At 41.5% G+C, this 27,104-nt stretch overlaps 1 protein-coding gene and 1 long non-coding RNA gene across 7 annotated transcripts in view; one reads left to right on the top strand and one right to left on the bottom strand.

Annotated features, from left to right (window-relative positions):
- Nucleotides 1–27,104, top strand: part of LOC115894587 — a 176,554-nt gene that overhangs the window by 15,230 nt on the left and 134,220 nt on the right. The gene's annotated exons all lie outside the window — the stretch shown is intronic.
- ENOX1 (ecto-NOX disulfide-thiol exchanger 1) overlaps nucleotides 18,174–27,104 on the bottom strand; it is a 587,079-nt gene continuing 578,148 nt past the window's right edge. For 4 of the 5 annotated variants that reach the window (XM_030922273.1, XM_030922274.1, XM_030922271.1 and 1 more), the window contains one exon: nucleotides 18,174–18,739. In XM_030922273.1, the coding sequence (XP_030778133.1) occupies nucleotides 18,608–18,739 (132 nt within the window). In that variant the 3' untranslated portion in view covers nucleotides 18,174–18,607. The remainder of the gene's footprint in view (nucleotides 18,740–27,104) is intronic. The other variant, XM_030922275.1, reaches the window with a different exon arrangement.

Raw genomic sequence — 27,104 nt, 5'->3', positions numbered from 1 at the left:
TGGCAAGTCAGACAGGACTGGCGAGTCCCTGGCAAGTCAGACCGGGACTGTTGGGGCAAGCATCTGAGGCTCCCAGAAGCACACGGGCTGTGCACTTTGTAAAGATTGCTGCTGTATCTTAAGTGTAAAACCAGAATGCTTTTTCAATTTACGGTCATACCTGATTCACTTAGGGCTGGCTGTCTCAGGAATACTTTTATGATACACACAAATGCAAATCCATTACGGTGCCAAACAATGTAGTCAGTAAAAAGATGAAAGAACCCCAGGTTGACAATAGAGGGAGCACTTTCAAAGCTCTCAGGCAGTGACACTTGCAGGTCACAGAGACCTAGCTCTCCTTGATTTAGGGTCATTTTTCCTCAGCTGTGATCTCTCCTTATATTCTTCACCCACAATGCCTGACAAAAGACGCTAGAGGTGCCTCAAAAGTGCCAGAGGTGGTTTTACAAAGTTTCAATCTCTTTCAAGAAAATGGTTGAGGAAATAGAATGAGACTATTAGGGATGGGCAGAAATTCTTTGACATTAAAGAAGGTCATCATAAAACTTGCCACAGCCTGGGAGGACTGCCTGGTGATCATACAGAATTGGAAGGAATGATGTTGCGGCTTGTCAAACTTCAGGGGATTTGATGAGGACAGTCACTGTCTCTTTACTGATTATGCTATAAAGACTGTGCGCATTGCTTTTGGGGAATGCATTCTCCCCATCCTCAAGCTATTTCCCAAGAAATGAACACAGGACAGTTACCAGGGGAAGAGCCCTCAGCTTTCCTCTGTCTTCACACAACTGGGGCTCACTGACATTTTCTTTGCCAACGTAAAGAACAAACGGGGCTGAATCTGTTTTCTTATTCCATGGTGTCGCCCTAAGTCCATATACTGTTTCCCTTCTGGGGACTTGGCATCTAGCCTGAACCTCCTGCCTGAGATTAGCAGGGGCAAGGGGATGGAGGGGAGGCTGCCCAGGTCATTGTCCTTGTTCCCACTGATCTCTCCCTTTAAGCAGTAGACTCAGTCACTGGCACCATCAATCTAGCACATTTCATAAACAGTAAATTCATTTTAAAAACCTGCTGCTGAGCAGCCATCTGTCTCCATTTTTGTCAATCTGCTGTTACAGCCATGCTAGTGTACTCTGGTCGTCTTTCATTAAAGACTCCTTGATCTGAAGGCGAGCTCGTTAAACACGGAGACAAGAGCTGTGGGCCAGCTGAGAGCGTTTCTGACCACTAGCCTTTCATCACCAGAACCTGGAATTTAAAACTTGTTTTTGACCTAAAATGATGCTATTGATGGTTTCTGTATCTTGCTGTGCTTGATTTACATACTTTAAGATTACCGAGTGTTCTAACATCCTAACTTACTACTGATAGGAAGAAGACTGACAAGTCTTATTACCATTTAAGTATTAAGTAGATAAACCAAGGCACAGAGTAGTAAAGTACCCAAGGTCACATAGCAAGGAGGAGAACTGGGAATATATCTGGAGCTATGGTCTCCCTCCTGAACAACTGAGTCATCTCTCTGTATCTGTGTGTGTGTGTGTGTGTGTGTTTTAATATGACCATTTCACAAAATCTTTACACATGGACATTTTGCTCTCCAGAGGCCAGTGTGAGCATAGCAAAGAGAATTGGAACCAGCTTTGAGCTGATTTGTAGGAAGAAGCTGACACCTGGATCCCAAGCCAGTTTTTAATACATACCATCCTACAATGTATTCTCTTTGCAGCACACAGGACCTCTCTCCACTAATCATTTTTGTTAGGAGGAAAACATATTAAAACCAAAAAACCTCAACAACGTAAAATCACTGAAAGCAAGCCAGGGATGCAGACAGCACCAGACAGGACTGTAGGCAGTGGAAACACTCTCTTGCAAAGGAAGCGTGTTAACTTACGCTCGGGCCCCATAGGCTTGTCACCAGATGAAATGATCTGAAGGAGCTCAGAGGGTATTTTCCTGTGCTTACCACCCCTAAGCACCCTTACAAGCCATTTTGGATGATAGAAGAAGAGTCTAGGTGGGAAGCTGGTTCAGAGCCCGTCAGGATTCCATTATGCCCATGATGTTGGCATGCCCTGTTAACATGTTAACATTTAGACCTACCTAAAATAAGTCAGATCTAATCTCCAAGCATAGATTTCAAGGCAGTAAGCCACCCTGTTGTTCATTCCTGTGGCATCCTGGGTTGTCACTCCCTGCATTGCTCCCCTCCGCCTTCCTTTGAGGAAAGTGCTGGGTTTTGACATGTTCCCTCTAGTGTCTGTGATAATCCTCTTTGTGGCTCTTCTACTGCTTTGTTCTTATTTTTGACACATTGAGCAAAGCACCTGGAATTGAAAGGGTCAGCTTCCCTTTGAGCAATCAATGGATGCCAAGAATAATACTTCTGCCTTATTCTTATTCCTTGGGGTGATGGTTCTGTGTGTCAACTTGGCTGGGCTGTGGTGCCCCATTGTTTGTTCAAACACTTGTCTAGATGTTGCTGTGAAGGTAATTTTTAGATGTGGTTAACATTTCAATCAGTAGACTTGGAATAAAGTAGATTACCCTCCATAAAGTGGATGGGCCTCATCCAATCTGTTGAAGGTCTTAAGAACAAAGACCAGTTTCCTAAAGCAGCAGCAATGTTTGCTTCAAGACGGCAATGTAGAAATTCTACCAGTTTCCATCCTGCTGGCCTGCCCTGAAGATTTTGGACTCAAGGCTGTAGCATTGACTCTTATCTGTATTTACCGTCTGCCTACCTGCGCTACAGATTTTGGACTTCCCATCCTTCGTATTTGCATGAACCATACATTAAAATAAATGTCTGTCTACCTATCCATCCAACTACCCACTCAAACTATTTGTTCTGCTTCTCTGGAGAGAGGCACGGATACATTAAGTGACTAATACACTTAGTTAATTTCAACATTTCCTTCTCTACAAAGGACTGGAAGGTAATTAGAACATTCTGGAGCTTCCCCAGCCCTGTCTCTTATTAGCTCTGCCTCTTGTGTGATCTTGGGGAAGTTGCAAACATCACGCTGCCTCTGTTTACTCAACTGTTAAATACGAATAGGGTATTTGCTGCTAGGTTGTCATGAGGATTAAACGAGGATGTGCCACAGAGTAAATGTTATGTTTTTAAAATTAAAACGTGTATGTTAAAACATATCCAGCACTTTGGGAGGCTGAGATGGGTGGATCACCTGAGGTCAGGAGTTTGAGACCTGCCTGGGCAAAATGGTGAAACCTTGTCTCTACCAAAAATACAAAAATTCGCCAGGCATGGTGGCACGCGTCTATAATCCCAGGTACTTGGGAGGCTGAGGCAGGAGAATCACTTGAATCTGGGAGATGGAGGTTGCAGTGAGCCAAGATCATGCCACTACACTCCAGCCTGGGCAACAGAACGAGACTCTATCTCCAAAGAAATAAAAAAGAACAATTATTTGATATAATATCAAATCTATTGATTTCATGTTGTAGGCATATAAAATTGTTCGTGTGTGTTCTAGTATGTGAGGAAGGCGGGAAGAAATGTGGAATGCCCTTCATGTTGTTCCTGAATCATTGCTTCTCGTTTTCTGGAGGAGTGTGGTTGCTGTGTTGGTGAAGGAAAATGCAGCGGCATTTTCATTTCATGTAAGGGTGGATCAATCCACCCTTCAATCCTTGTTCTCACATCTTACCACTTCATGATTTACAGCAAAGTATATTACCTTTCTGAGACTCAGGACTTTTTAAGACCCTTAGTTCGACCCTAGCTCTGTAGAGATGGAGGTCTTGAGAATGTGCTTAGATGGGTCCACAGAGAATTCACCCTGAAAAGGAAGGCACTGGAGGACACATGCTTGGCACATGACTTTGATTAGTCACCTCTAGGACGCAAGACTTCATTGTGCCTATTCCCCAGTTTTGCCACTAAATTCATCCCAAATCGGTCCTATTCCCCAGTTTTGCCACTAAATTCATCCCAAATCGGTCAAGAGTGATGGCTATAAAAGCTTAGAGAACATTCTCCCCATTGGAAGCCTAATGAAGAGCTATAAAACCTGGTGAGTAGAGCAGCAAAAGGTGTTGGCAGTCGAGGACAAGTGGAAAAGAGAAAAGAACAGCTGTTAAATGATGAGGGCTTTTAGTGTGAACAGCTGAACAGCTGTTGAGATGTCTCAGCTGGACACAAGGGCAGGGGCTTGGAGGGAAGCTTGGCACCCCACGGTCATTACCTGGTGGTGGTCGGGGGTGGGATCAGTTTTTACCAAAAAAAAAAAAAAAAAAAAAAAAATTTTTTTTTTTTTTTCTTCTCTCATACTCTGGAGCAATTGTTCTTAGCCAGTGGAGATTTTGCCCCCCAGGGGACTTTTGGAAATGTCTGGAGTCTTTGATTGTCATGAAGGGGGCCGGGGTTGCTGTAGTCATCTAGTGGGTGTCTAGAGCTGCTAAACATCCCACAATGCACAGGGCAGCCCCACAGGAAAATACTCGGCTTAAAATGTTAGTAGTGCCGAGGTTGAGAAATCCTGCTGTGGCAGCCCTCCGTGCCTTAAAGGAAGGGTAAGCAGCCCTGGTACGGACTGTTAAACTGGCGGCAATAACAGCACAGGAGTCGCATTGCTCCTCATAGGAGAACAGGAGGCTCACATGTGTTTGGATGTTTCCTCCAAGACGATGAATTTGCTCGAATGTCTTGTGTGGTGCTGTGAGCACTGCCTCACCCAAACCAGGTGTATTTCAGAATTGATTTGGAAATGACTTTAGGACCAGTTCACCGATGGCCTCAGCATGATGGTAACATACAGCCAGGACAGAGTCCATGACGGTGAAATGGCTTTGATGAAGTGACTTTGTTCCCGCTGTTCAGCTGGGGCTTTTGGCTCCTTGTTTGATCTCCCCAGTTAGAGTGCAAACTCAGAGTGGCCAAGGGCTGCGGATCCTCCGTTTCCCGGGCCTCCCTCCAGTCCTCACAAAGGGCAGGACCTCAAGAAAGAAATGTTTCATAGAGGAAAGTCACCCCCTACTTTAGTATACTTCAACAGCCTGACAACCTGAAAAAAAAAATTAGGACAGGAAGGAGAAAGCCATCTCAGTGATGAATGTTCTAAAATTAGAGTCTACAATGCAGGTATTCTATTTCTTCAGAATATTAATATACCCTCACTGGAATACATCATTGAGATTTCACTGGAAAATTAGAAAGGACAAGGGATGAGTTTCAGCCCGAAGGCTATTTTGAATATCTTAAGTGATTGAAATAAACAAATTAAAAAGTGAATTTGTTATGTTCAGGACTAGATTTATGACAGGGCAGTACATTGGAGGTCATTTTTACTGTGGCACATGGGGAAGCTTCAGAAGATTTCTGTGTCTCAAAGACTGTTCACAAAAATCTTTTCCAGATTCTTCTAGCTGTATGGGAGCATGAAGAATGGTGTTTCCTATCGAAAGTGTTTAAGAGGCTGTCACTTGCTCAAGATCATTTAGTCAGTGGCCAAGCCAGGACTAAAGCCAGCTTCCTGGCTATGAGAACATCACCCTGTGCTGCTCTGTCTGCCATTTCTCGTGGTATCTGACATTCCACCTTTGACAAGTAGGGAGATAAAGAGATAAGATGATAGGTGTTTGGAATCAGGCAGATGTGAGGATACAGCACGGCTTTGCTGCTCCTTTTCTGTGGGGCTTGCGTAACTTTTCTGATTCTTGGTTTTCTCATATGAAAGTAGAGAAAATAATTATTATTAGTGGTTTACTTACCTGTGTCATGAAAACTTCTAGGCCTCATAAAGCTCCTTATCATAATGCAGTTATTACATTGACTTTTTATGACATAGACTGGTGTTACTCAGATTGTGATTCATGGAACAGTTCTCAAGATGTGTTTAAGATTTTAAATAATTAATGTGTTTCATGGCTAAATAATTGTAGGAGACACCAGTTAAATCAAGGTAAACAGAATAGGAATTCCTAGAGCCTTTGATAGGCTAACGGGTGTGACTTAATAAGAGAATGTAGTAAGCAGCATTTCACAAATATGTATGACCATAGAACTTTTTTTAAGTGGAACATCTGATAATATCTTGTGGGATGCTAGTTTCCATGGGACACAGTTTGGGAATTATGGTAGATTGATTATATTGATGTGTCCACTCCTTTTTTCTGGGCTTAGATATGTGACTTATTTTGGCTGATCAGCAGTTAACAGGCATGATGCAAGCAGAGACTGAGAAAGTCCTTGTGCATTGAGGCTTGTTGTCTTGCTGCTCTTTATAACTACAAATCTTAATCTCCCCTGGCTCCTTCATCATAACTGTTGCACTGAACCCCTATAGACTCCACTGGGGATGGTACCAGGTTCAAGAGACGGAAGAAGAGACCCAGAGCCAGTAAATGAGACATGAGTTTTACTGGGGGCTTACATACGGGGGAGAGAGTCCAGAGGCGATGGGCTGGACAGAATAATTGCATGGCCTAGTGGTGGTGGGCTGGGCAGGAGAACCACAACCGCTTGCAAAAAAACATGTGGCTTATATAGCATTTTCACTTAACACCCTTTCCTGACAGCCTCCACTTGGCAATTTTCATGCAACCCCAATCTCGGGGTCTCAGTCCCCCATACAGCCCATGTTCCACTGGACAGGCAGGGAGCTCAGATGTTCCTCATAGACAAGGAATGAATCTCCAGACTGGCCACTCCCAAACCCCCTAGCTCAGAATACACATTCAGGTGCACCTGCTGTATAGGGTCATTCTCAGGGTATGCTTAAGTTAATGCTGTCATTTGGCATTTACCATATGCTAACCATGAGTATAGGCTAGGGTTAGCCTGCTGGAAGAATGAGAAAGATGTGGGGGAGAGTGGGATTGACAAAGCTGAGGTCATATGACCTTATTGCCCCAAGCCAACCACTAGCCAACCACCACCAGAAACGTGAGTCTCAGCTGAGAGCCAACTGACCTAGAAAACATGTAAGTGAGTTCAACCAAGATCAGGAGAAATTTCCAACTTGAATTACAAACTTGTAGGCCTGTGAGCCAATAAATGATGGTTGTTTTAGCTACTCATTTTTGTGTGGTCAGTTATGTAGCATTATGTGTAGCAATGTAAAACTGATACAGGAATTGGAAGGGAAACTGATAGGAAACGAATGTTCACACTCTGGCTCCAACTTTTTCTTTTATTCTCATATGTAAAATACACTCTCTCCCTCTTCCCAAGATCCTTAAAGGTCTCATCTAATCATAGCATCAGGCTCAAGGTCCAGGATCTCAAGGTGTAAAACAGGTCCTAATGAGGCTCCTTGGGTACAGTTGCTTTGAGTTGAAGATCTATGAGTGAAAAATACAAGAAATTTGACCTTCAAACCTAATGCATTAGGGTAAGGACAGAATAAGTATAGTAGACAATCCCATTCAAAAAGTGGAAGAATGGAAAGCTAGTAAGAGGCACTGGCTCATAGCAATCCTGAATTCTATCCCTGAAAATGCTGCCAGGACCTTCTCTTCCAGAGGAGGGAATATTCTTGATTAGGCCTTGGTTCTGCTGCCTGGAAGTGACTCCCCAGTCCGTTGTTTCCTAAGGCTCTGTTCTGTACCATCTGGGTGGTCTTTTCTACCCCCTTGGCTACTCCTGTGTGCTTTAAACAACTTTCTTAGCCTGTTTCCGGATTGTGGGAATTAGAGACCTAGAGGTTTTCTTACGTTTTAAATAGTCTGAGTATATTTTAGTATAAACTGGTGATCCTTTTGTCAATATAGTACCATCAAAACTTTTGTGAGTTTCTTATAAATCTAATGGGCCAAAAGCAACACCTACAATACTTTTAGAGCTAGGTCTCTCTCTAGATTCAACCATAGTTATTTGGGCAAATTAAATACGGTGAGACAGTGCTCTTAAGACTCCTAGTAGCACATTTCTTGAGCTTCTTAAGACTCCTGGTAGCACATTTCTTGAGCTTCTTAAGACTTCTAGTAGCACATTTCTTGAGCTTAGAGGATTGCTGTTTTCTGTCCTGTTTCTTTCCAGGGTCTTAATAGACGGTCTTAAAGACAAGTATTTAATTAGATCCTTGTCCCAGGCTATATTTTACTTTGAAACTCTTTTGCCAGCTGAAGAAACAGATGAAAAGCAATTTTCTTTTCCAGCCAAGAAGTCCTGTTTCCTCTATGGTCTCTCTCAATTTGCTTATGCACTGGACAGTTATTTTTTTTAGCCCTTTCATTTCTTGTAGAATCTTAGCAGTATGCAGCAGACACTTTCAACATTATGCCTGGAAATGTTATTGCTCAAATCCCAAGTTTCTTAGGCACATTTTCTACCATCTGAATTGACACATGTAGCAGTTTTCTCATTTTTTTGTTACTGCATAACCCATGTTGTCATCTTTCCATCCTCTTGTAGCAGTTTCCTCATAATTTTTCTAGCCTCTGCCCATTTTTTTTTGTTAGTCGCAGCACCCTAGTTTTAAATAACAATTTCAGTGTTAGTTGTTGCCACAAATAATGTTGCATGACAGGTCACCCCAAAATTCAGTGGCTTAAACAATCATTTAGCTCACAAGTCTGCAGATCAACTATTGAGGCCGAATTGTTCCTCTTGTCTCTGACATATTTTCTTAAGGAATCCACTGGCCATCAGCAGATCCAGATGGGCTTGGCTGGGGCCACTTGACTCAGCTGCACATATGTGTCATGGCTAGCCCAGTGAGCTAGCACAATGCATTCTCGTTAGTAGCGTCTGAGTACAAGAGTATGCAAACCTAACCATGCAAGAGGGCAAGCAGAAAAGCATAGGGGCTTCTCCAGCTTCTGCAGCTGTCTCATTGGCCAAAGCAGCATAAATGATCAAGTCCAGAGCTGGAATAGGACAAGATTACAGTGTTACAGAACTGGAGGTATGGATATAGATAGACCATTAAATAGTGCCATTAATAACCTCTGTATGCCATAGAAATTATTTCTGTGTAAATATAAGAATTTCTATCGGTTACAGTGGCTGACACCTGTAATCCCAGCACTTTGGGTAGGCTGAGCAGACGAATCACTTGAGGTCAGAAGTTAGAGACCAGCCTGCCCAACATGGTGAAACCCCATCTCTACTAAAAATACAAAAATTAACTGGGCGTGGTGGCAGGTACCTGTTATCCCAGCTACTGGGGAGGCTGAGGCAGGAGAATCACTTGAACCCGAGAGGTGGAGGATGCAGTGAACAGAGATTGCACCACTGTACTCCAGCCTGGGCGACAGAGTGGGACCCTGTCTCAAAAAAAAAAAAAAAAAAAAAAAAGAATTCCTGAGTTACAACCTTGCGCTGGTGCCTCCCTGGAACAGAGTTCTCTGATGTCCTTGTGGGTTAACTGTGTCAGTTTCTTTGCCTTTTCTGGCTCTTTCATAAATTTGTTAGAAATATTTTCAATCCTCCTACGTTTCCTGCCAGTATCATCTTTTTAAAGTAAATTCCATATGTTTATTACCTACAGGGTTGAGTGTCACCTTCTGTTGTTTGTCCCAGGTTGGTCATCCTCCTGGGAAAAGTGAATAGCTGAAAGAAATAGAGGGAGGAGAGGGAAGAACCTGAGGGGTCAAAAATGATTGCCAAACCCAGAGGTATCTGGATGTCAGTGAAGTTGTGAATGTGTGTAAATGTGGCTACATATGTATATGCTTGTACCAGATGTAATATTTACATGAGTGTGTACAGGAATTTTTATTAGTGTGGGTATGTGTGGATGTGTATATATCTCTGTGTTAGCAAATGTATATGTGTGTGGTAATGGGTATTTCTTCCCAGTTCATTGAAAATCACTACACATGACCTGATTAATCAATGAGCCAGTTACATATATACTCACAGAGCAAAGTCCTATGGGAAAAGAAGGAAATATGAAACATGGAGTCAAAAGGGTTGTAAGAACAAAGCAGGAGTTGGGGGCTCTTACACCCCAGCTTAAACTTCCAAGTTTGAGAAATTCCAAATGGCATTAAGGACCTTTTAACTCCTTCTCTCCCCATGTCCTTCCTCCAGTCTGAACACTGGGGAAATATGGGATAAAGACATCCACATTGCCTTTCCATAAAGTAATATGAAACCGAGGAGCACAAGATGGATTTTATCCCTTTGATTCTCCCACCAAAGTGCCCCATCCTTACTGGAGATAGAGGACCCAGGAGAAGATATCTAGTCCCTTCTCTGTCTCAAAAGTGGGATGCTGTTCTGTTTCCTCCGAAATACTTTTTATATTTGAGAAAACATATCAGGTATGTCTTTGCCAAGACTCTCTTCCAAGAGGCCTGGTTTGAGTTAGGAGCTTGCCTGTTATTCACTGGTTTCATGAGTTCTCAGAATCTCTCAGTGAAGTGTCAGGAATCTGGGGTTCTTTGGAAGTCCTAATTCTAGTCCCACACAGGGCACAAACCTCTTTAGACAGGTGGGAGATTTTCTGTTATGTTGTATGGACGCATTTGTTGTTCCAGAGAGGAATCAGAAAGTTGATTCCACTTGATGTATTAGTGGTGATCTCTGAGGGGAAGCACTTTTCAATTGGCAGGGGACGGTGAGGCCATGAGATTGAAAACTTTTGCTTGAAGAATTCTGTAATCTTAGATGACCTAGTACTACTTAGTCAATGGATAAAATTACAGAATTACTCTATAAGGGTTAGTATTATCCCGTTTCGGGATTAAACTTCAGAGATTAAATCATGTGGCCATGATCACTGAATTGGACGATTCCAGAAGAATGCTCCTGAGCACCTCACTCTACTGCCTCTCTGGCAGGTGATCTATCCCCTCCAGACCAAAATGCTGTGTACTTCATTTACCAGTCCCCCGTGGCAGAGCAGCAATAGAAAAATGGGTTGACTAGGCCAGGCGTGGTGGCTCACGCCTGTAGTCTTAGCACTTTGGGAGGCTGAAGTGGGTGGATCACAAGGTCAGGAGTTCAAGACCAGCCTGGCCAACATAGTGAAATCCTGTCTCTACTAAAATGAAAATTAGCTGGGCATGGTGGCGGGCACCTGTAATCCTAGCTACTCAGGAGGCTGAGGCAGAAGAATCGCTTGCACCTGGGAGGTGGAGGTTGCAGTGAGCCGAGATTGCACCACTGCACTCCAGCCTGGGCGACAGAGCGAGACTTCGTCTCCAAAAAAAAAAAAAAAAAAAAAAAAGTTGACTATAGGTTAGCACAGTCTAGGTTTCATACTGTCCCCCACTGTCCACAGTCTAGTTGCATACAAGGCTCAGCCTACAAAACCTTGTCTTAGATACACATTGAACCAAAGTTCCCTTTATCACCTCAAGGAACAGAGAGTGAGGTGCAAAATCCTACTCTATTATTGCTCAGCCTTAGACAGTGACAATTAATCATAGAATTAATAGTACTTCATATTTGAAACATGATTTACTATGATTGCAAGTCTTAAAAATGATGCATGATATGTTGATTTTGATATAATAATGTCTTTTTAATAAAAGACCCACAATGGTTTTCATATGTTATCTCCACCTGAAGATAATGTTTGACTTCCCAGACCATACTTGCTATTTTATCTCAAGAAATACTAGAGAAACAAATCCTCACTTATGCATAAACATATTCAAAGGCAAAAGATTTATTTATTGATGAGAGCCTCAAATTGGCCAATTTTTAGCCTTTTCTTCTGAAAAGAAAAATGTTTTCCAAAATGAGATTGCTACCAGATGTAGTGAATTACATAGCACTTTCTCAGATATGGAAAGCAGATGAAATGGAATATTCTGGTTTCTGATTCAGTCCTATTCTTATCTACACATAGCTCTTCTTAAGTGAACTTGACAGTGTTGTGGGCTGATATTAAGATGGACTACTTTAGTAAACAAGAAAAAGGGTTTCACTCCCTGCAATAGCAAATGAGCTTTATAATAGAAATTTCTTTGTGCAGGGAAAGATATTACAACTTTCAACACACACTAAATATATTTGCTAGGCAAAAAATGCATTTCATTACATGCAATGCACTTGTACGTTAACCACTTTTTTGCCTTGTATTGAGGACGTAACATTTTCTACTGTAAAATGTCTGCAATTTATTTTTATGCTTGTTTTTCCCATGAAGTGAATAGCCCTGTACTGATAAATGTACATTATATGAGAGGTGAAATGTGCAGAGCAAACATCTGAGCTTGTTGGGTATCTGTACCGTTTTGTGAGCAGGCAACAGTTAAAATTTTGGACCACAACAGCTAATTTTATTAACACAACCAGTCTGTAATTACTAGATTAACTGGAGTCCTTTACTTTGACACTCTCAGCAACTATAATAGATGTGTATGTTCTCGAAAATAATACTGTTGCAGCTACAACTATAATTTTTCCTGACAATGTCTCTGCTGGGTTAAAAAAAAAAAACATAATTAATACTTTATTTAATCTTTGTGTACTGTATACCTAGTTGACCATCATTCAAAATGGCAGTAGCCCAGAGCCATAGTTTCTTCACAGTTGAATGTATTTGACCCTAATTACTGCTTTTTGGAAATATACCAAACAAGTAAAAAGGGAGCTGTAACAAAGAATTCAAGCTTTAATTTTTTCTGTGATGAGAGAACTTTGATGGTCACTACTTATTTGTCTATAAGAGTTGCGGAAGTCTTTGCAGGTTAGAAAATTACAATTATCTTGCTAATGTCAGTCTTACACTTGAACATGTTTAATGGACTATTGGTGGGGATTATGCTTGTTTTATGCTTATTTTATCTTGTATTTAGAAGCATATGATTGACTTTGTCAATGGTCAGGATAGGAATAGGCTGATAGGGAAAAGGTTCGTTCCCTTTTCTGGGAATGATGTAGTTTAAGTACTATTTTTGTAGAAACAAATGCCTTCGGTCTGCCTGGCTGTATGTTAGGAGGTGCTTTATGCTTGCTCTCTTATTTAATCATCGCCCTATGACATAGACATTAGTCCTATATTATCGATCTGGGCCTAGCACCTCGGTGTGGTTGAGGGACGTGCCATGGCCACAAGGTCAGTGAATGTTGGGCTGGGCTTGACCCCAGTGCAGCCTGAGTGCTCGCCTACACAGTAGGAGACATTTCCAAACATTTGAAGCCTGGGAATGAAAGAAAGTCCACTTGCAAGTAGAGGAGGAAATTGGAGGTGGTGGAACTAGAGAGACAGTGTTTTAGTGATCTAATATGTAAACATATTCACTATAGCTTATTGAAAATGCTCATTTTCAGTGCGCTACGCAGGATAGTTTCTTCAGTTACTTATGACGGGCTTATTTAATATACATGTGAACCTTTTACCATTTTGATGAAAAATAAGTCAAGCTATAAGATTTTTAGTGATCTGATGTCTCTATTTTCTCAGTTTATGAGAATAAACTGAGTACTAGGGGAAAAGAGGTCTTACATTTTGGAGATAAACCACCTATTATTGAGTCCAATAAATAAACACAGTAGCCATTTTCTGAAAAGGGCTACAACCCCCGCCAACAATAACAAAAAAAACCCCAAGAACCAACCTCAAAGTAAAACATCCCCGACCCTTACCAAGAAAAAACAACTTGTTGTGAATCGTAATTTGTTGCATGGATATTTGCTGAGTCAGTCTCATTTTCTACACAATTACTACCAACAATTTTTTTTTTCATTTCATTTTTACCCTCAACGAAAATGAACAGCTTATTGAGTTAAAAATAAGCTTCCCTACACTTTCAAATGTTGTTTTTGATGTGGTATTTAAATATTTTCCAACACTGATCAATGACTTTTTCTTACTGTAATAGGTAAAAAACACCTAAGCCAGCAAGAAGAGTTCTCTTACAATGGAATATTATTCCTTTTTTTTTTTTTTTTTTTTTTTTTGAGACAGGGTGTCACTCTATCACCCAGGTTGGGGTGCAGTGGCGTGATCTCGGCTCACTGCAACCTCCGCCTTCCGGGTTCAAGCAATGCTCCTGCCTCAGCCTCCCAAGTAACTGGGATTACAGAAATGTGCCACCACACCCGGCTAATTTTTGTATTTTTAGTAGAGATGGGGTTTCGTAATGTTGGCCAGGCTGGTCTTGAACTCCTGACCCAAGTGATCCACCTGCCTTAGCCTCCCAAAGTTCTGGGATTACAGGTGTGAGCCACAGTGCCCGGCCTATTATTCAGCCTTAAAAAGAAATGAAATTCTGATACATGCTACAGTGTGAATGAAACTTGAAATTGTTATGCTGAGTGAAAGAAACCAGACTCAGAAGGGCAAATGCCGTAAGATTCCACTTACGGGAGATACCTAGAACAGGGACATTTGTGGAGATGCAGAGAATAGAAGTTACCAGAGGTTACAAGGGTAAGAGGATGAGGAGTTATTGTATAGTGAGTACAGAATTTTGTTGGGGGATAATGTAAAAGTTTTGGGTATAAATAGTGATGATTGGTTACATAATATTGTGAATGCATTTAATGTCACAGAATTGTACACTTATGACTGGCTAAATTGTTAAGTATTCTATTTTACCACAGTAAAAAAGAAAAATTAAAAAATAAGGGTTCTGCCAAGGCATTACAATGGAGAGACACAAAGTTTTAGCCTCTATTGCTGGACCTAATACCTGAATAGATTCTGATTCAACAACTTCAGAAAGTTCCTGTGTGAGTTCTTCTTTCATTGATGTGATAAATATTTATTTAAAAGTAATGATATGTCATGTCAGACTCTGAGGGACTAGAGGGTTGAGTAAGGGAGGTCTCCTGCCTGCAAGAGTGGAAAGACAGCCACATTAAAAAATGATTAAAATACAGTAAATGGGCTGCAATAGATATGTAATGAATAGTAGGGGAAGCCCAGGAGAAGGACTCCTGAGGGAATCAGGACCTCATAGAACAGTTGATAATTGATCTGGGTTTGAAGTTTGAATAGGAATTTGGTTGCTGATTTTTTATTTCAATAATATGCAGTACATTCTCGCTCACATTTCCCACCTTGGAATCTTGGATCTAAGATATTTGCAGCCTTTTCAAATATTTTGTAGTATTTTCCCTTTGGGTAAGTATAGGCAGATTGGTCCCCGGAGGTAGAAAAACATCTTGGATCATTCTCTGTCTTACTTTCTAAATATTTGTAAGCAAAACCACTTTGAGAAATAATTCAAAGTAAATGAGATGTGTTCAGGTCCATCCAAGAGCTTATAATGTAATAGGGCAAGGACAGCTGGATGGCAAGTGCCTTCAGACACAGTGTGGGATGGCTGTGCAGAGGCAGGAGGATTGACTTCTGCTGGGGCATGAAGGCTTATTTCACATTTAAGGTTGGGTAGAACTGTGATAACTAGATGTGATGACGCTTGTTTCATTCAAATAGATGAACAAAAGCAGAAAAGCAAGAAAAAGGATGAATCCTTTTCAGGGAAACGGTGAAAAAGTAAGTTGGAAAGGCCCTTTGGGGCCAGATCACAAGGATCTCCAAACCTTCAATATTTTGCTTATTCTAAGGAGAGAAAGGCGTGAAGAGTCTTCACCCCTCTACCTATGTGTAAGGGATGGTGGAGAATAAAGGAGGATAAAAAGGGATCAAAAGGCACTGGATGGCACTGGGCTCACAGTTGAGTGGAATGGGTTGAATTATTAATAGAAGTATGACTGGTGAAAAGGAGAAGATGTTTTGGAGCCAGTTAGCCTTAGGTTCAAATCCTGATACAAAATTTACTAACTGCAAAGTTGGCCAAATTACTTAAAACTTAGGAGCCTCGTTATCCTTGTGTGACAAATGGGTATGATAATATTATCTTTATATAGAGTTATCAGGAGGATTAAAGAGAATGGGGTGACAGATATACGTAGTCTCCAGACCACCCTCATAGGCACCGTTGTTAGTTCCTTCCCCAGGTGATCGCCAAAGTCCCATCTGAACTTGAGAGTCTGAAATAATTTATAGAGGATTAAAAAAATCCAAAAATCAATTATTCACATAATGGAAGTTAAAATATATCACCAACATATTTCTAGACAAGTAATAGAATTCAAGTATAAATTAAAAAATTACAGCCAAAATAGATTTTCCTAGTGTAGAAGCTTCTCTCCAGCAACGACTCTAATATTTTTGGAAGCTGAATTAACCATTTCACTCCCCCAAGTTGCCCCGTAGGGCTCATATCCATGTGTTTGGAAATGATATCTTCTTGTCAGATCTAACATGAGGTCCCTCAGCTTTGTGTGAGCACAGAGCTCAGAGTTAGGGGTTTCCCTGTGCAGGATGTCTTTCTACTAAAGTGACTGCCAGTAATACTTGAAAGTATCAATGCATGTTTGAAAATATCCACCATGCTTTCCATTAGAAATAGCATAGGCTGTGGTACCTCCCCCTGTGTCCTTACTACACTTCATGACTTTATAGAACTAGCCACTTTACTGAATTCTTTTTTCCTTGTTGTTTTTCAGGTGAACTGCTTAGGTTTTCTATTTTACAATAATAGCATCATCTGTAAATGATGTCTTCTGCTTTCTGACTGTTGTGTCTTTATTTGTGTCTCCTGATTTGGAGATAAATCTGTCAGGATGATGGTGGTAGTAGGCATGGACTGATGGTAAGGGAAGGTGTGTAGGGTTTAATACGATATGGACATATAGTTTGAATGCCATAGCACCTATCATATCTTTCTTGTTACCAGAATCACATCACATAGAACCTTTTGGGAAAATGCCTTTTTCTTTTTTCTTTTTGTTTCTTTTGAGACGGAGTCTTGGTTCTGTCACCCAGGCTAGAGTGCAGTGGCGCAATCTCGGCTCACTGCAACCTCCACCTTCCGGGTTCAAGTGATTCTCCTGTCCCAGCCTCCTGACTAGCTGGGACTACAGGTGCCTGCCACCACGCCCAGCTACTTTTTAAAATAGAGATGGGTTTCACCTTGTTGGCCAGGCTGGTCTCGAACTCCTGAACTCAAGTGATCTACCTGCCTCAGCCTCCCAAAGTGCTGGGATTACAGGCATGAGCCACCGTGCTGGGCTGAAAATGTCTTTTTCACACTGAACTCTGAGCACATTAAGGAGAGGGTCTTTTCTTACTTACCTTTATATATTCATAGTGTTAGCCCTAAGCCTGAACAAAACACATGTGTAGATATTTATGGGAGGTATGAGTAAGTACCTTAATTTATCAGAGATCAATAAAGGTACTTATCAATAAAGATATCAATGAAGGACAAAAAGTCCAATAGGAAATTATGAGTATCTTTTCATAATATCAGAGAACATTAACTGTTTAGCTGTCTTCCTAAAAAATGTTTCAATTATGGTTAAGGATACTTGTCTTTTTTGTGATTCTTATGTAGGATAGCAGGAAGGGGACAAAATTTTAAGTCGTATCCAATTTGTTACTAAAATAAAGAGGGGAAGCCCAAATTCTGTCTAAATTGTTGGTCCGAGTATAGATTCCGTCGTTTCTTTTCTAATGTGTTTTCCAGTAAACATACAGATACATAAATCCAAGAATTAATAAGATTAATGGACTACTTTGTACCTGCCCAGGAGGACAAAAAGCAAAGTAAAAATTTGTTTATTATTTGTGGATTCTATGTCCTACTATTTTTAAAAATCTACTCTAATACTGTATATTAATGCTGTATAATCTCCTTTCTTGGTAATTTCCACTCCACAATTTTTATATATTCCTATTTGAAATAATGTTTTATGTCTTAATGTCACTCATGTATTTTATCATTTTTAAATGATAGGATATGAGATGGGACTGAATAATGAGAAAAAGACTTCTTAAGGGAGAAATAAAATATATCAAAGAATAATTTGTAAAACCAATATGGTAGAAGTCATATTTATTGAAAAAAATTAATATCTTTGCTATAAAATTTGTAACAGGAATATTTACTGCATGTTTATTTTGATGCATAAACCTGAATGCTACATACCAAGTACAAGACAATAACACTCGTTTTTCTTTTATTTACACTTTATGAAAATTGTTACGCAGTCCATGTTAAAAGAACTTATGATGGAGAATTGTTACATTAGAAAAATAATATTCTTGATAAAGCATTCTCAATGTGTCCAATCATATTTTCTGCCTTTTCAATAAGGCAAAAGTCCCTGGAACAGCATATAACTTAATTTACAAAATACAATAACTGTTTAGACACATATTCAAGTTTTCTTTTGGTATGATTTTCCCTCACTGTAAAATTATTTTTTCTTTTTTCTTTTCTTTTTTTTTTTTACTAAAACAGAAAGACTTTCAGGAAAATGTCATTTAATGATTTCAGCTATACATTACATATACAACTCTGTAGCCTAGCAACAATCATCGCTACACCATCATTAACTTTAAATATTTTGCTTGGTGAGCTATTCTCAAATGTAGCATATTTTAAGATTTTGCCATCATTATGACTGTGGAATCATTGTTTGGTTTTCATAGGAAACAGATCTGTCACAGTATGAAGCTTTGTTTATTTTAAGGAACTGGTACACAATTACATTTCCACTCACAAGAGAACGCCACAGATATAACTAAAGGCAGGCTTCGACGGCTCCACAAAGGTTGCGTGCTGGACCAACCCCACACCTCCTGCTCCCCCATCGCACAGCCCTGGCCAGGTTCACATGGTTTCACTTCCAGAGATGTTTAGGTCTTCACAGTTAGGTAGTTTTAATTCCTTCAAAGGCACACAACTTCCATCTTTTTTCCAGTGTGGCTCCCACACCCGTGAATTCCTGTTTGAACATGCGTGGCAGCCTCATCAAAAGCATTTCTATTTCATTTGCAGATATCTGTTAGAAAGAAAGAAAAGTCACTTTGGGGAAAGAAACTCATCTTAAAGGAGGAATGGATTGGGGAAGGATGAGCTTTCCCAGCGATCTAAACAGCATTTAGTTTTCTACTGGGCAGTCAGGGGATGTCCTTACAGAAGGAACATTCAGAAGTACTGAATATGGGTATCCCATCTCCCGAGCAGCTGGCAGGGTGGGGCATGAGTTGGCTGGGCGGAAAGTGCTGAGTTCACCCTTCATGTGGATGGCTACCGTACTGGCAGCACCAGGCCTGAACAGCCATCCCCTGATATAAAAGGAGATGGGGAGGGAATTTAAGAGGGCTCAGAGCAAATCCATCACTACTCCTGGAAAGCTACTAGTGGCTTCATCCTCATCTATGAAGGACAGCAATTTTCTTTAATGCTGCCAGGAGCAGAGGACATTCGGGTAGATTTCTTGCCACCCACATTTCTTTCTCTTCCTTAATTTTCACATGGACCGGACACCATGAAGGTTTCAGAATGGAATCTAAACTCCAAAACCTACAACAATACAAGTCTTGATATCCAGTCATAAAATTCAGGTATATTTTTTAATGCAACTTCTTTCTTCTCCATATTTTTGTTAGATGAAGTTTTACACCAATAATTCATTTTAAAGAGCAAATCAGCCATAGTCCCTCTGCTCTAGCACAGTGATTGCTTTTGTTTTCATGTGTCAGTGTGCCAATCCATGTGTGTGCATGAGGATTTTATATCACAGGGTGGCCAATTTGGGGTCTGATACTCTGTTTGAATATCCCCAGAATTTGGGGTCTGATATTCTGTTTGAATCCTGTATCTTGAGTCTTACAAGTTAAATGACCCTTACAAAGGCAATTAGTCTCTTTAAGCCTCAGCAAATGGAAATAACATTTAATAAGGATAGCATGGAAACGACTGGCTTAGCACAGACTTGGGCACATAGAAATGTTCAATGAATCAGAGCTATTACACTTTTTCATGGTGTAATCACTGTAAAGATATCATTTTAGAGTCTACACTTTCCATTTAACAATATTAGGATTCATTTAAAAGAGACACCAAATAGACCAAGAAGTCTAATCAACTGTTCATTTAATGTTCTCATAGAAAACACTTCATATGATACATTCAATATTCCTGGGCCTATAATACAAAACTTTAGTTAAATAGAGGCAGTCCTGAAAATGGAAATAAATTGTATTCTAAATTTTTTTGTGAATTATTTTGAAATCTGAATGCATTTTCCCATAAACACCATATTAGAAGGATGGTTAAATTCCCAGGTCAACCGACAAAAGCCTATGAGACAGATTATGTGAAGGTTCATAATAACTGAGAAGTAAATTTTCTTTCAGTGAGCACTGTGCAAAACACCTTCACCACCAGTGTCCTTTCATTCTCACAGCACTCTGGTGAGATCTGGGAGCAGATACTATGATGCATCTCCACATTATAGCTCAGAAAACTGTGTGAACTACAGAGGGTTAAGTGTTTTATCAAAGACAGAACTTGGGAAAGAACCCAAGGGTTCTTTCATGGGTTGGGGCCTGGGCCTTGATTGGTGTGCCTTAAGCACGTCCCATGATTGTCAACAGCCAGGGCTGAACAACCAGGGCTGCTGAGAGGTCTTTCTGGGGCACTTGTTAAAAAAATCAGATCCCCCAGCCAACCTCTTCTCTGGAGATCCTGATTCAGCTGGTCTTGGGTGTAGCCCACATAATCTATTTTTAACGACCATCCCAGATCATTCTTATCGTCAGGCATATTTGGTTAAGAATGGGGGCTTAGGCCAGGCGTGGTGGCTCACACCTGTAATCCCAGCATTTGGGGAGGCCAAGGTGGGCGGATCACGAGGTCAGGAGGCCATCTTGGCTAACATGGTGAAACCCTGTCTCTACTAAAAATACAAAAAATTAGCCTGGTGTGGTGGCACGTGCCTGTAATCCCAGCTACTCGGGAGGCTGAGAAGCAGGAGAATCACTTGAACCTGGGACGCAGAGGTTGCAGTGAGCTGAGATGGCACCAGTGCAATCCATCCTGGGAGACAGAGAGAGACTCCGTCTCAAAAAAAAAAAGAATGGGGACTTAAGCCAGACAAGCTTGGATTTTACTCTGGCTAGGGCTCAAGCTGTGTGACTTTGGGAAGATTACTTAACATTTATAATTCTCAGTTTCTTCAGGTGTGCAATAGAAGTCGTATCAGGGCATTGTAAGGATTATGTGTAAAATGTAACACAGTGCCTGGCACAAGTTGTCTCTTATGTAGATATGTATATGTGTGTGTATGGAATACTGATAGAAAATGACACTATTATCTAACCTTTTGTGGCATGGAGTGGTATGTGGTCAAACCTAGTTTTTCACTGGTCCAGGAGGAAGTTTTCTTTAAGCCTTATGAGACCAAGTTATCTTCTCAACGAGTTCCCTTCTTTTGGAGGAGTACAGCACAGATCATCTATGGTGGGCTCTAGTCTCCAGTCAAATTCAAGTGCCGCCCCTGGCATGTCCTTCCCCAGATCAAGAGAGGCCATAGCAGAACACACAGGCCGAGGTGCACACCAGCCCACCAGCACCTTGTTTCCTGTAACTGCCAACTCCCTTGGAAATGTAGGGAAGAAGCCCTGTGCCATTCATTAGGAAGGGGAGAAAAAGCCAAGCTCTTGAGGGCAAAATAAATATCTGATTTAAAGATAATGTGTAGGAGGCCAGCTGGGGTCAGGAGGGGCAGTCCCATCCAGCAGCCCTGCAGCTGGCTGTAAAAAATTTGACAACTTACAATCACCAGGAAACTTTTCCTTGCCAGACTCTTCTGAAAACACTGTTTAATTCTCACCACACTCTCATAAGATAGGGAATAATTTACCAACAAGAAAACTGAGGCTCCGAGAGACCCAGTAAGTCCCACAGGTTAACATAGGCAATAAGTGTGGACCAGACCTCCTGGCTGTGGTGCCTTGTTCTTAACCACCCCTGCCCACCTCCACCAGGGAGGGGACCATGGAGTAAGGACAGGAAATAATCCTCTTGGTCACTGCCCCTCTGGCCCTGGGTGGGTGGGGATGCCATGGATGGCATCTGTGTACAGGAGGGCAGGGCTCTTCTGTGATGAATACTCTCGGACTGATATCAACATCAACAGCAAAACACTGAAAATTCCCAACTCACCTGGCTCACACACATTCATATTGCTGATGCTTGGGCACCCCCACATGAACGATCCACCAAAACAGTGAGCAAATCGTGGCAAGTCTTGGCTAGCACGTACTGAAATGTGGCAACATCTTGTTTTCCATGGCGTCTTTTGACCTGAGCCTAGACTTTAACCACAAAGGAAGCAGGACAAGGCTTGCAGCAGGAGAGAGGTAGCTACCATCTGCTGTGTCTTCACTGTGGGGTAGGGACGAATAAGTGCTTCACCTGCATTATCTCATTAGAAAGCTCAATAAACAAGCAATTGCACCCCTCACTTGCTGGAGTGAAGAAAAGCAGACACAGAAGATTTGGATCACAGTGATAGAACAATCAGTAACCTCTTCCAGTTTAGTAACCAGTTAAGTAACCAGTCACTTAATTTCTTTGCGCCGGTTTTCTCATTTGCATGACAAGGGAATTGGAAAGAAACACGTGGAATGCCCTGAGGACTTGGTTTGAGTGCTGGCCTCTCCATATCCTAGCTCTAGTCTTAGGATAAGCCATTCAAAATTTATCTGTCAATTAGGTTGTGGCAAAGATCTCAAAATGAGAGGATGTGATAGGTCTTTTGCGCACCTTAAAGCACAAAACAAATGACAGTCCCCACTTTAGTAGCACTTACTGTGTGCCAGATACTGTTCTGGAATGCTTTGCATCTACTAAGTCATTTAATACAAGGATAACCCCCCAAAAACCATTTTACAGATGGTGAAACTTAGGCACAGAGATGTTAAATAAACTGCCTGAGGTCAAACAGCTAAGAAGTAGTGAAACTAGGGTTTGAAATCCTCGTAATTACTTAACACATGCTTCAGATTTTGAGGAGGCCAGAAATTAGTGTAATGGGAATTAATCCCAAATGTATTAGCTGTAGTTTCTGTTGGTAGTGTAAGGTTAACAGCTGGGTTCTGCCACAAAGATGCAAATAATATAGAGTTGTGTCACAATTATGGAACAGACCACTTCAAATAAAAGTGTATCTAAAATATTCATTTAATAAGGCTCTCAGCAGCTGGGCATGGTGGCTCACACCTATATTCCCAGCACTTTGGGAGGCCAAGGTGAGAGGATCACTTGAGCCCAGGAGTTTGAGACCAACCTAGGCAACATAGAGAGACCCAATCTCTAAAAAACATACAAAAATTAGCTGATACGGTGGCACGTCCCTGTGGTCCCAGCTACTCAGGAGACTGAGGCAAGAGGATCCCTTGAGCACAGCAGTTGGAGGCTGCAGTGAGCTGTGATCACTCCACTGCACTCCAGCTTGGGCGACAGACTGAGACCCTGTCACAAGAAAAAAAGGGATCCCAGCTAATTCTAGAAGAATTCCTTAAAGTTCTTTAAAGATATTTCTGTCTCATGACAGAAGAAAGATCAGGGTGAAACCTGTATCAAGTAAGTTAATTTTATGATTTTCAAACTTTTCCCTTACCCTGACAAAATAACCTTTATGATATCTTTTGGGATTTTTAAGACAAATTCAAGAGAAAATTCAATTTGTCCTTCATTTTCTCCCTATGGCCAAATAATTTTTACTTTACAAATACTTCCACTTACTTCAGTTTTGTTCTCTTCCTAATAATTTGTCAGCTATTATCTTGCCGTCACAATATCCTTTGCCTTCCCACCAGTACATTCTTTGTCTTGAGAACTGAGACTCTGGAGTCATTACATAAAACCAAGCCCCCAGACCTCAGTGGCCGAGCTCTGAGTGAAGTTTACCCCTTTCCTCATCCTGCACGAGAATCACTTCTGAAACCAGGGATTCTCTCTAAGCTCCTACTCCTGTTCACACGTGGAGCCCCGCGGTCCAGGGAAGAGCTGTTGCTTGGCCAGCAGGTAAGTAAAGGAGTAGAACTGGGAGCAGGGCCTGCAAATCCAGCCCGGCTTTCAGAGTGACGCATTCCCTCATTCCCAAGCATATTATGAGAAGATTGCAATACATGTGGTTAAGGGAGCACTGTGCAGCACTGTGATATAGATTAGAGATAGATGCCATGACTATGAAATCTTTTTGCCATACACCATGTATTTGGTGCTCTAGCAAGTGGAGAGGATAGTCATAACCCTGAAGTTTTGATTACCCTCTTACCCAGCTGGCTTTTGTTCCAAGAAATTTGTGGCCTATATATTTTCAATCTTTGATATTGTCAGTGGATTCTTCCATCTATTTTGTTTGAAACTTTCTTACACTTATTCTTTTAGGAAGGATTTATCTGCTGTAAATACAAAAAAGAAAGAAAGCAAACAGGAGAAGGAAACAGGCTCTGTGTAACCAAGGAGCTTGTGTGCTGTTAATACCACAGAGGTCATTTATAAAATCTGCTTGATTTATGTTTTAATTTGCTGACTCTAGGCCAAGCCTACTGCCTCCTTGCCTGGCCTCTAAGCACATGTACAAATGGACACAAGCAGATGCGAATCAATTTGTCTCATCATGGTTGGCTCCATATCCCATATCATCAGGCAAGGGAAGCCTGGTGAAGAGGGGCCCCTGTTTGGGCTACTGAAAAGACCCCAGCAGAGGCCGGAGCGTCAGGGAAGCCAGTTGAAAACTAGACTTCCTTCCATGGGCAAAACTGACTTTTAGCCTTTAAATGCACATTTAAATCTTGTTCATTTTTCACATCCTGGGCAGAGCACAGTGTTAGCACAACACAGACACCTCGCAATAAAGGTTCACAGAGAGAAATACAAAATGTAGATGGGGCAAAGGGAGGGGAGGAAGGAAGGGAGAAAGAAGGAAAAGAGGAAAGAAGACAAGCCAGGAATTCGAAGGAGTGAAGCAAGAAACTGCTAGAGGAAAGGAAGGAGGGAGAAAAACTTGTGATGAAAGAAGATAAATAGGAGAGAATTAAAAGGAGCAAAGAATATGGAAGGAAAATGAGGAAGGAAGGAGAGAAGAAAGGGTGGCTAGAAAGGGGAGAACAGAAAGAAATGTGGCAATGTTAGCTAAAGCATCCCAGAGGGAAGCCACCGGAAGAAGCATGGACTTGAGGGTACCTTATGTTAAGCATGACTCCCACAGATTTCACCCTTCTTTAACTCCTGGTTCAGAGTATCTTCCCTACCCAGTTTAGCACTTCATTAGTTCATGTCTGATTCGCAAGTCATTTCATAACTAGGCGACAAGCTTGTTGAGAACAGGGTTCTATCTTAGATTTCTTTTGTGTCTTGGCCATCCCCTGTTCTTCTTTGGTCCCTAAGACAGTGCTGGGTACATGAAAAGCAGTGAATGATCCCAGCATTCATTAGGTGTTCACAGAGGTATGCTATTAGTACAGATGATTTTCCCCTCTGTGGGAAATGTAACACATGCCCATGACCTCTCAAGCTGGTCACAGTGGTGTCGTGCCAAAATAGCAGGTCCTTCTAGATCCTCCAGCCTCTGTGGCCACATTACGCCGAGTCTGGTTTTCAGAACCGAATCTTCCATAGCATGGGCCTTGGGAAGAGGCTGCAGGTGTGTAGAGGGGCAACCAGACACGCTTGGAAAACTGGGCCTTCATCTCCTAAAGGATACATAAACAGGGAAGAGCAGACGAACCCTCCTCTTGACTATAAGAAGTATTCATCTGCTAATGCTCCAGTCAAATGTGTCTTCTGGGGTGCTTCGGACAGACAAGAGGTTGGACTTGATGGGCCCTGGGGCTGACATGGTAGATTCTATGTATTGATAGAAACCATTTTCAAGATAGGGCTGCTTATTTTAAACAGTTTGCCTGCTGTGCTCTGGGCAAGATTTTTGACTCAGCAAAGCTTCAGAAGCCATGCCCACCCCCCAGCCCTTACCCTGTCTTCCTCTGAATGAATCTTTCTTTTTCAAGTATTTCTGATACAAGAGAACAGGGTGAATGAGAGTGGGTAATTTAGAAAAGGCCAAGAAGAGAAAAATACGCAAATATCAAGAGCAGGAATAATATTTAACTGGAAGATAGCTTATTGTTGGGCTACATGGTTTTAGGAAGCCATGTGCAATGTACATGCCCAGCATAATTTAAATTAATTTCTTCCATTCCTAGTCATTCTTATGCCCATATGTAGCCTTGGGGGAAATCCTAACAACAGTGACATTACAGGACTGGGTTAAGCCTGCTTTCCCTGTTCTCATCAGTACAGGGTGGGCCTTGGATTTTGCTGTCTGGATTAAAAAGTCTATCCTCTCAGCCTCACTGGAATAGAAGGAGCATGTGGTATGATCCCTGGTGCCCAGCAGTTTTAGAGTTCTTTTTCAATATACTTTCTACCCCAGGCATGAGGAGGAACCTGACAGCTCTAGTGGGCATTTCATTCAGAAGATGGAGGACTATCTGGGGGTAGGCAGGGGACACCTCATGTGTTTCCTCTGTAAGGGAAATACTTTCTTCATCTTCTAAAATAAAAGTACCAGTCTGTGATGAGATGCACTTCCCTTGACTGAATCCCATCCAGAAAGGCCCATCATCTAATGGCCAGGGACCAGGCACGTGAATTCTCTCTCCTCAGAGACTGGTAAGGGAACATCACAAATGTTACCTGAGCCCTGAGGATAAGAATAGAACAAGAGCTTCCACCATTCCCCGGCCCCCAACCCCAGCCAAAACAAATCAATTCATTACTTATCGATCCCTCCCTGCCCATTCCCAGGAGATGATTTTACACACACACACACACACACAGGCATACACACTTCACTGGTGATCATCATAGATTGTCAGCCTGCGATGATGGAGTGGAGGAAACAAAGAGTCCTGAAATTCTTCGATAAACGACAAGTGGATTCTTGGCCATTTCAGCTTCTACTAAAACAACAACTGCTTCTCGACAAAGGCTTCCCACTTGGGACTTCCAGAAAGGGGAGAACAGAAATGTCAACAATACGAGGGAAGGATGGTAGCAACAATAGGATTCATTTCTTAAGGGCTTATTCTTTGCCAAACGCATTGGTGCAAGCAGTGTTTTGTTTAATCCTCCAGGCAAAGGTGGTGGTGATATTAAGGAACAATGATACCAGTAAAGAGGAAACAACAGCAGAGAAATCCTTCAAATCTATATGACAACAAAGGAACACTGCAGCAAGTCCTTCTCATTTCATCTGAATTTAACATGAATGCTTTCTCTTACTTCCCTGTGCATGTGAGGGAAAACCACAGAGAAACAAATAGATGATTCTGAACCTCCAGAATTTT

Source organism: Rhinopithecus roxellana, chromosome 18 (genome assembly GCF_007565055.1).
Source record: "Rhinopithecus roxellana isolate Shanxi Qingling chromosome 18, ASM756505v1, whole genome shotgun sequence".
Classification (NCBI taxonomy): Eukaryota; Metazoa; Chordata; class Mammalia; order Primates; family Cercopithecidae; genus Rhinopithecus; species Rhinopithecus roxellana.
Note: the sequence above shows the minus strand (reverse complement) of the source record. Positions and strands in the feature narration are given on the sequence as shown.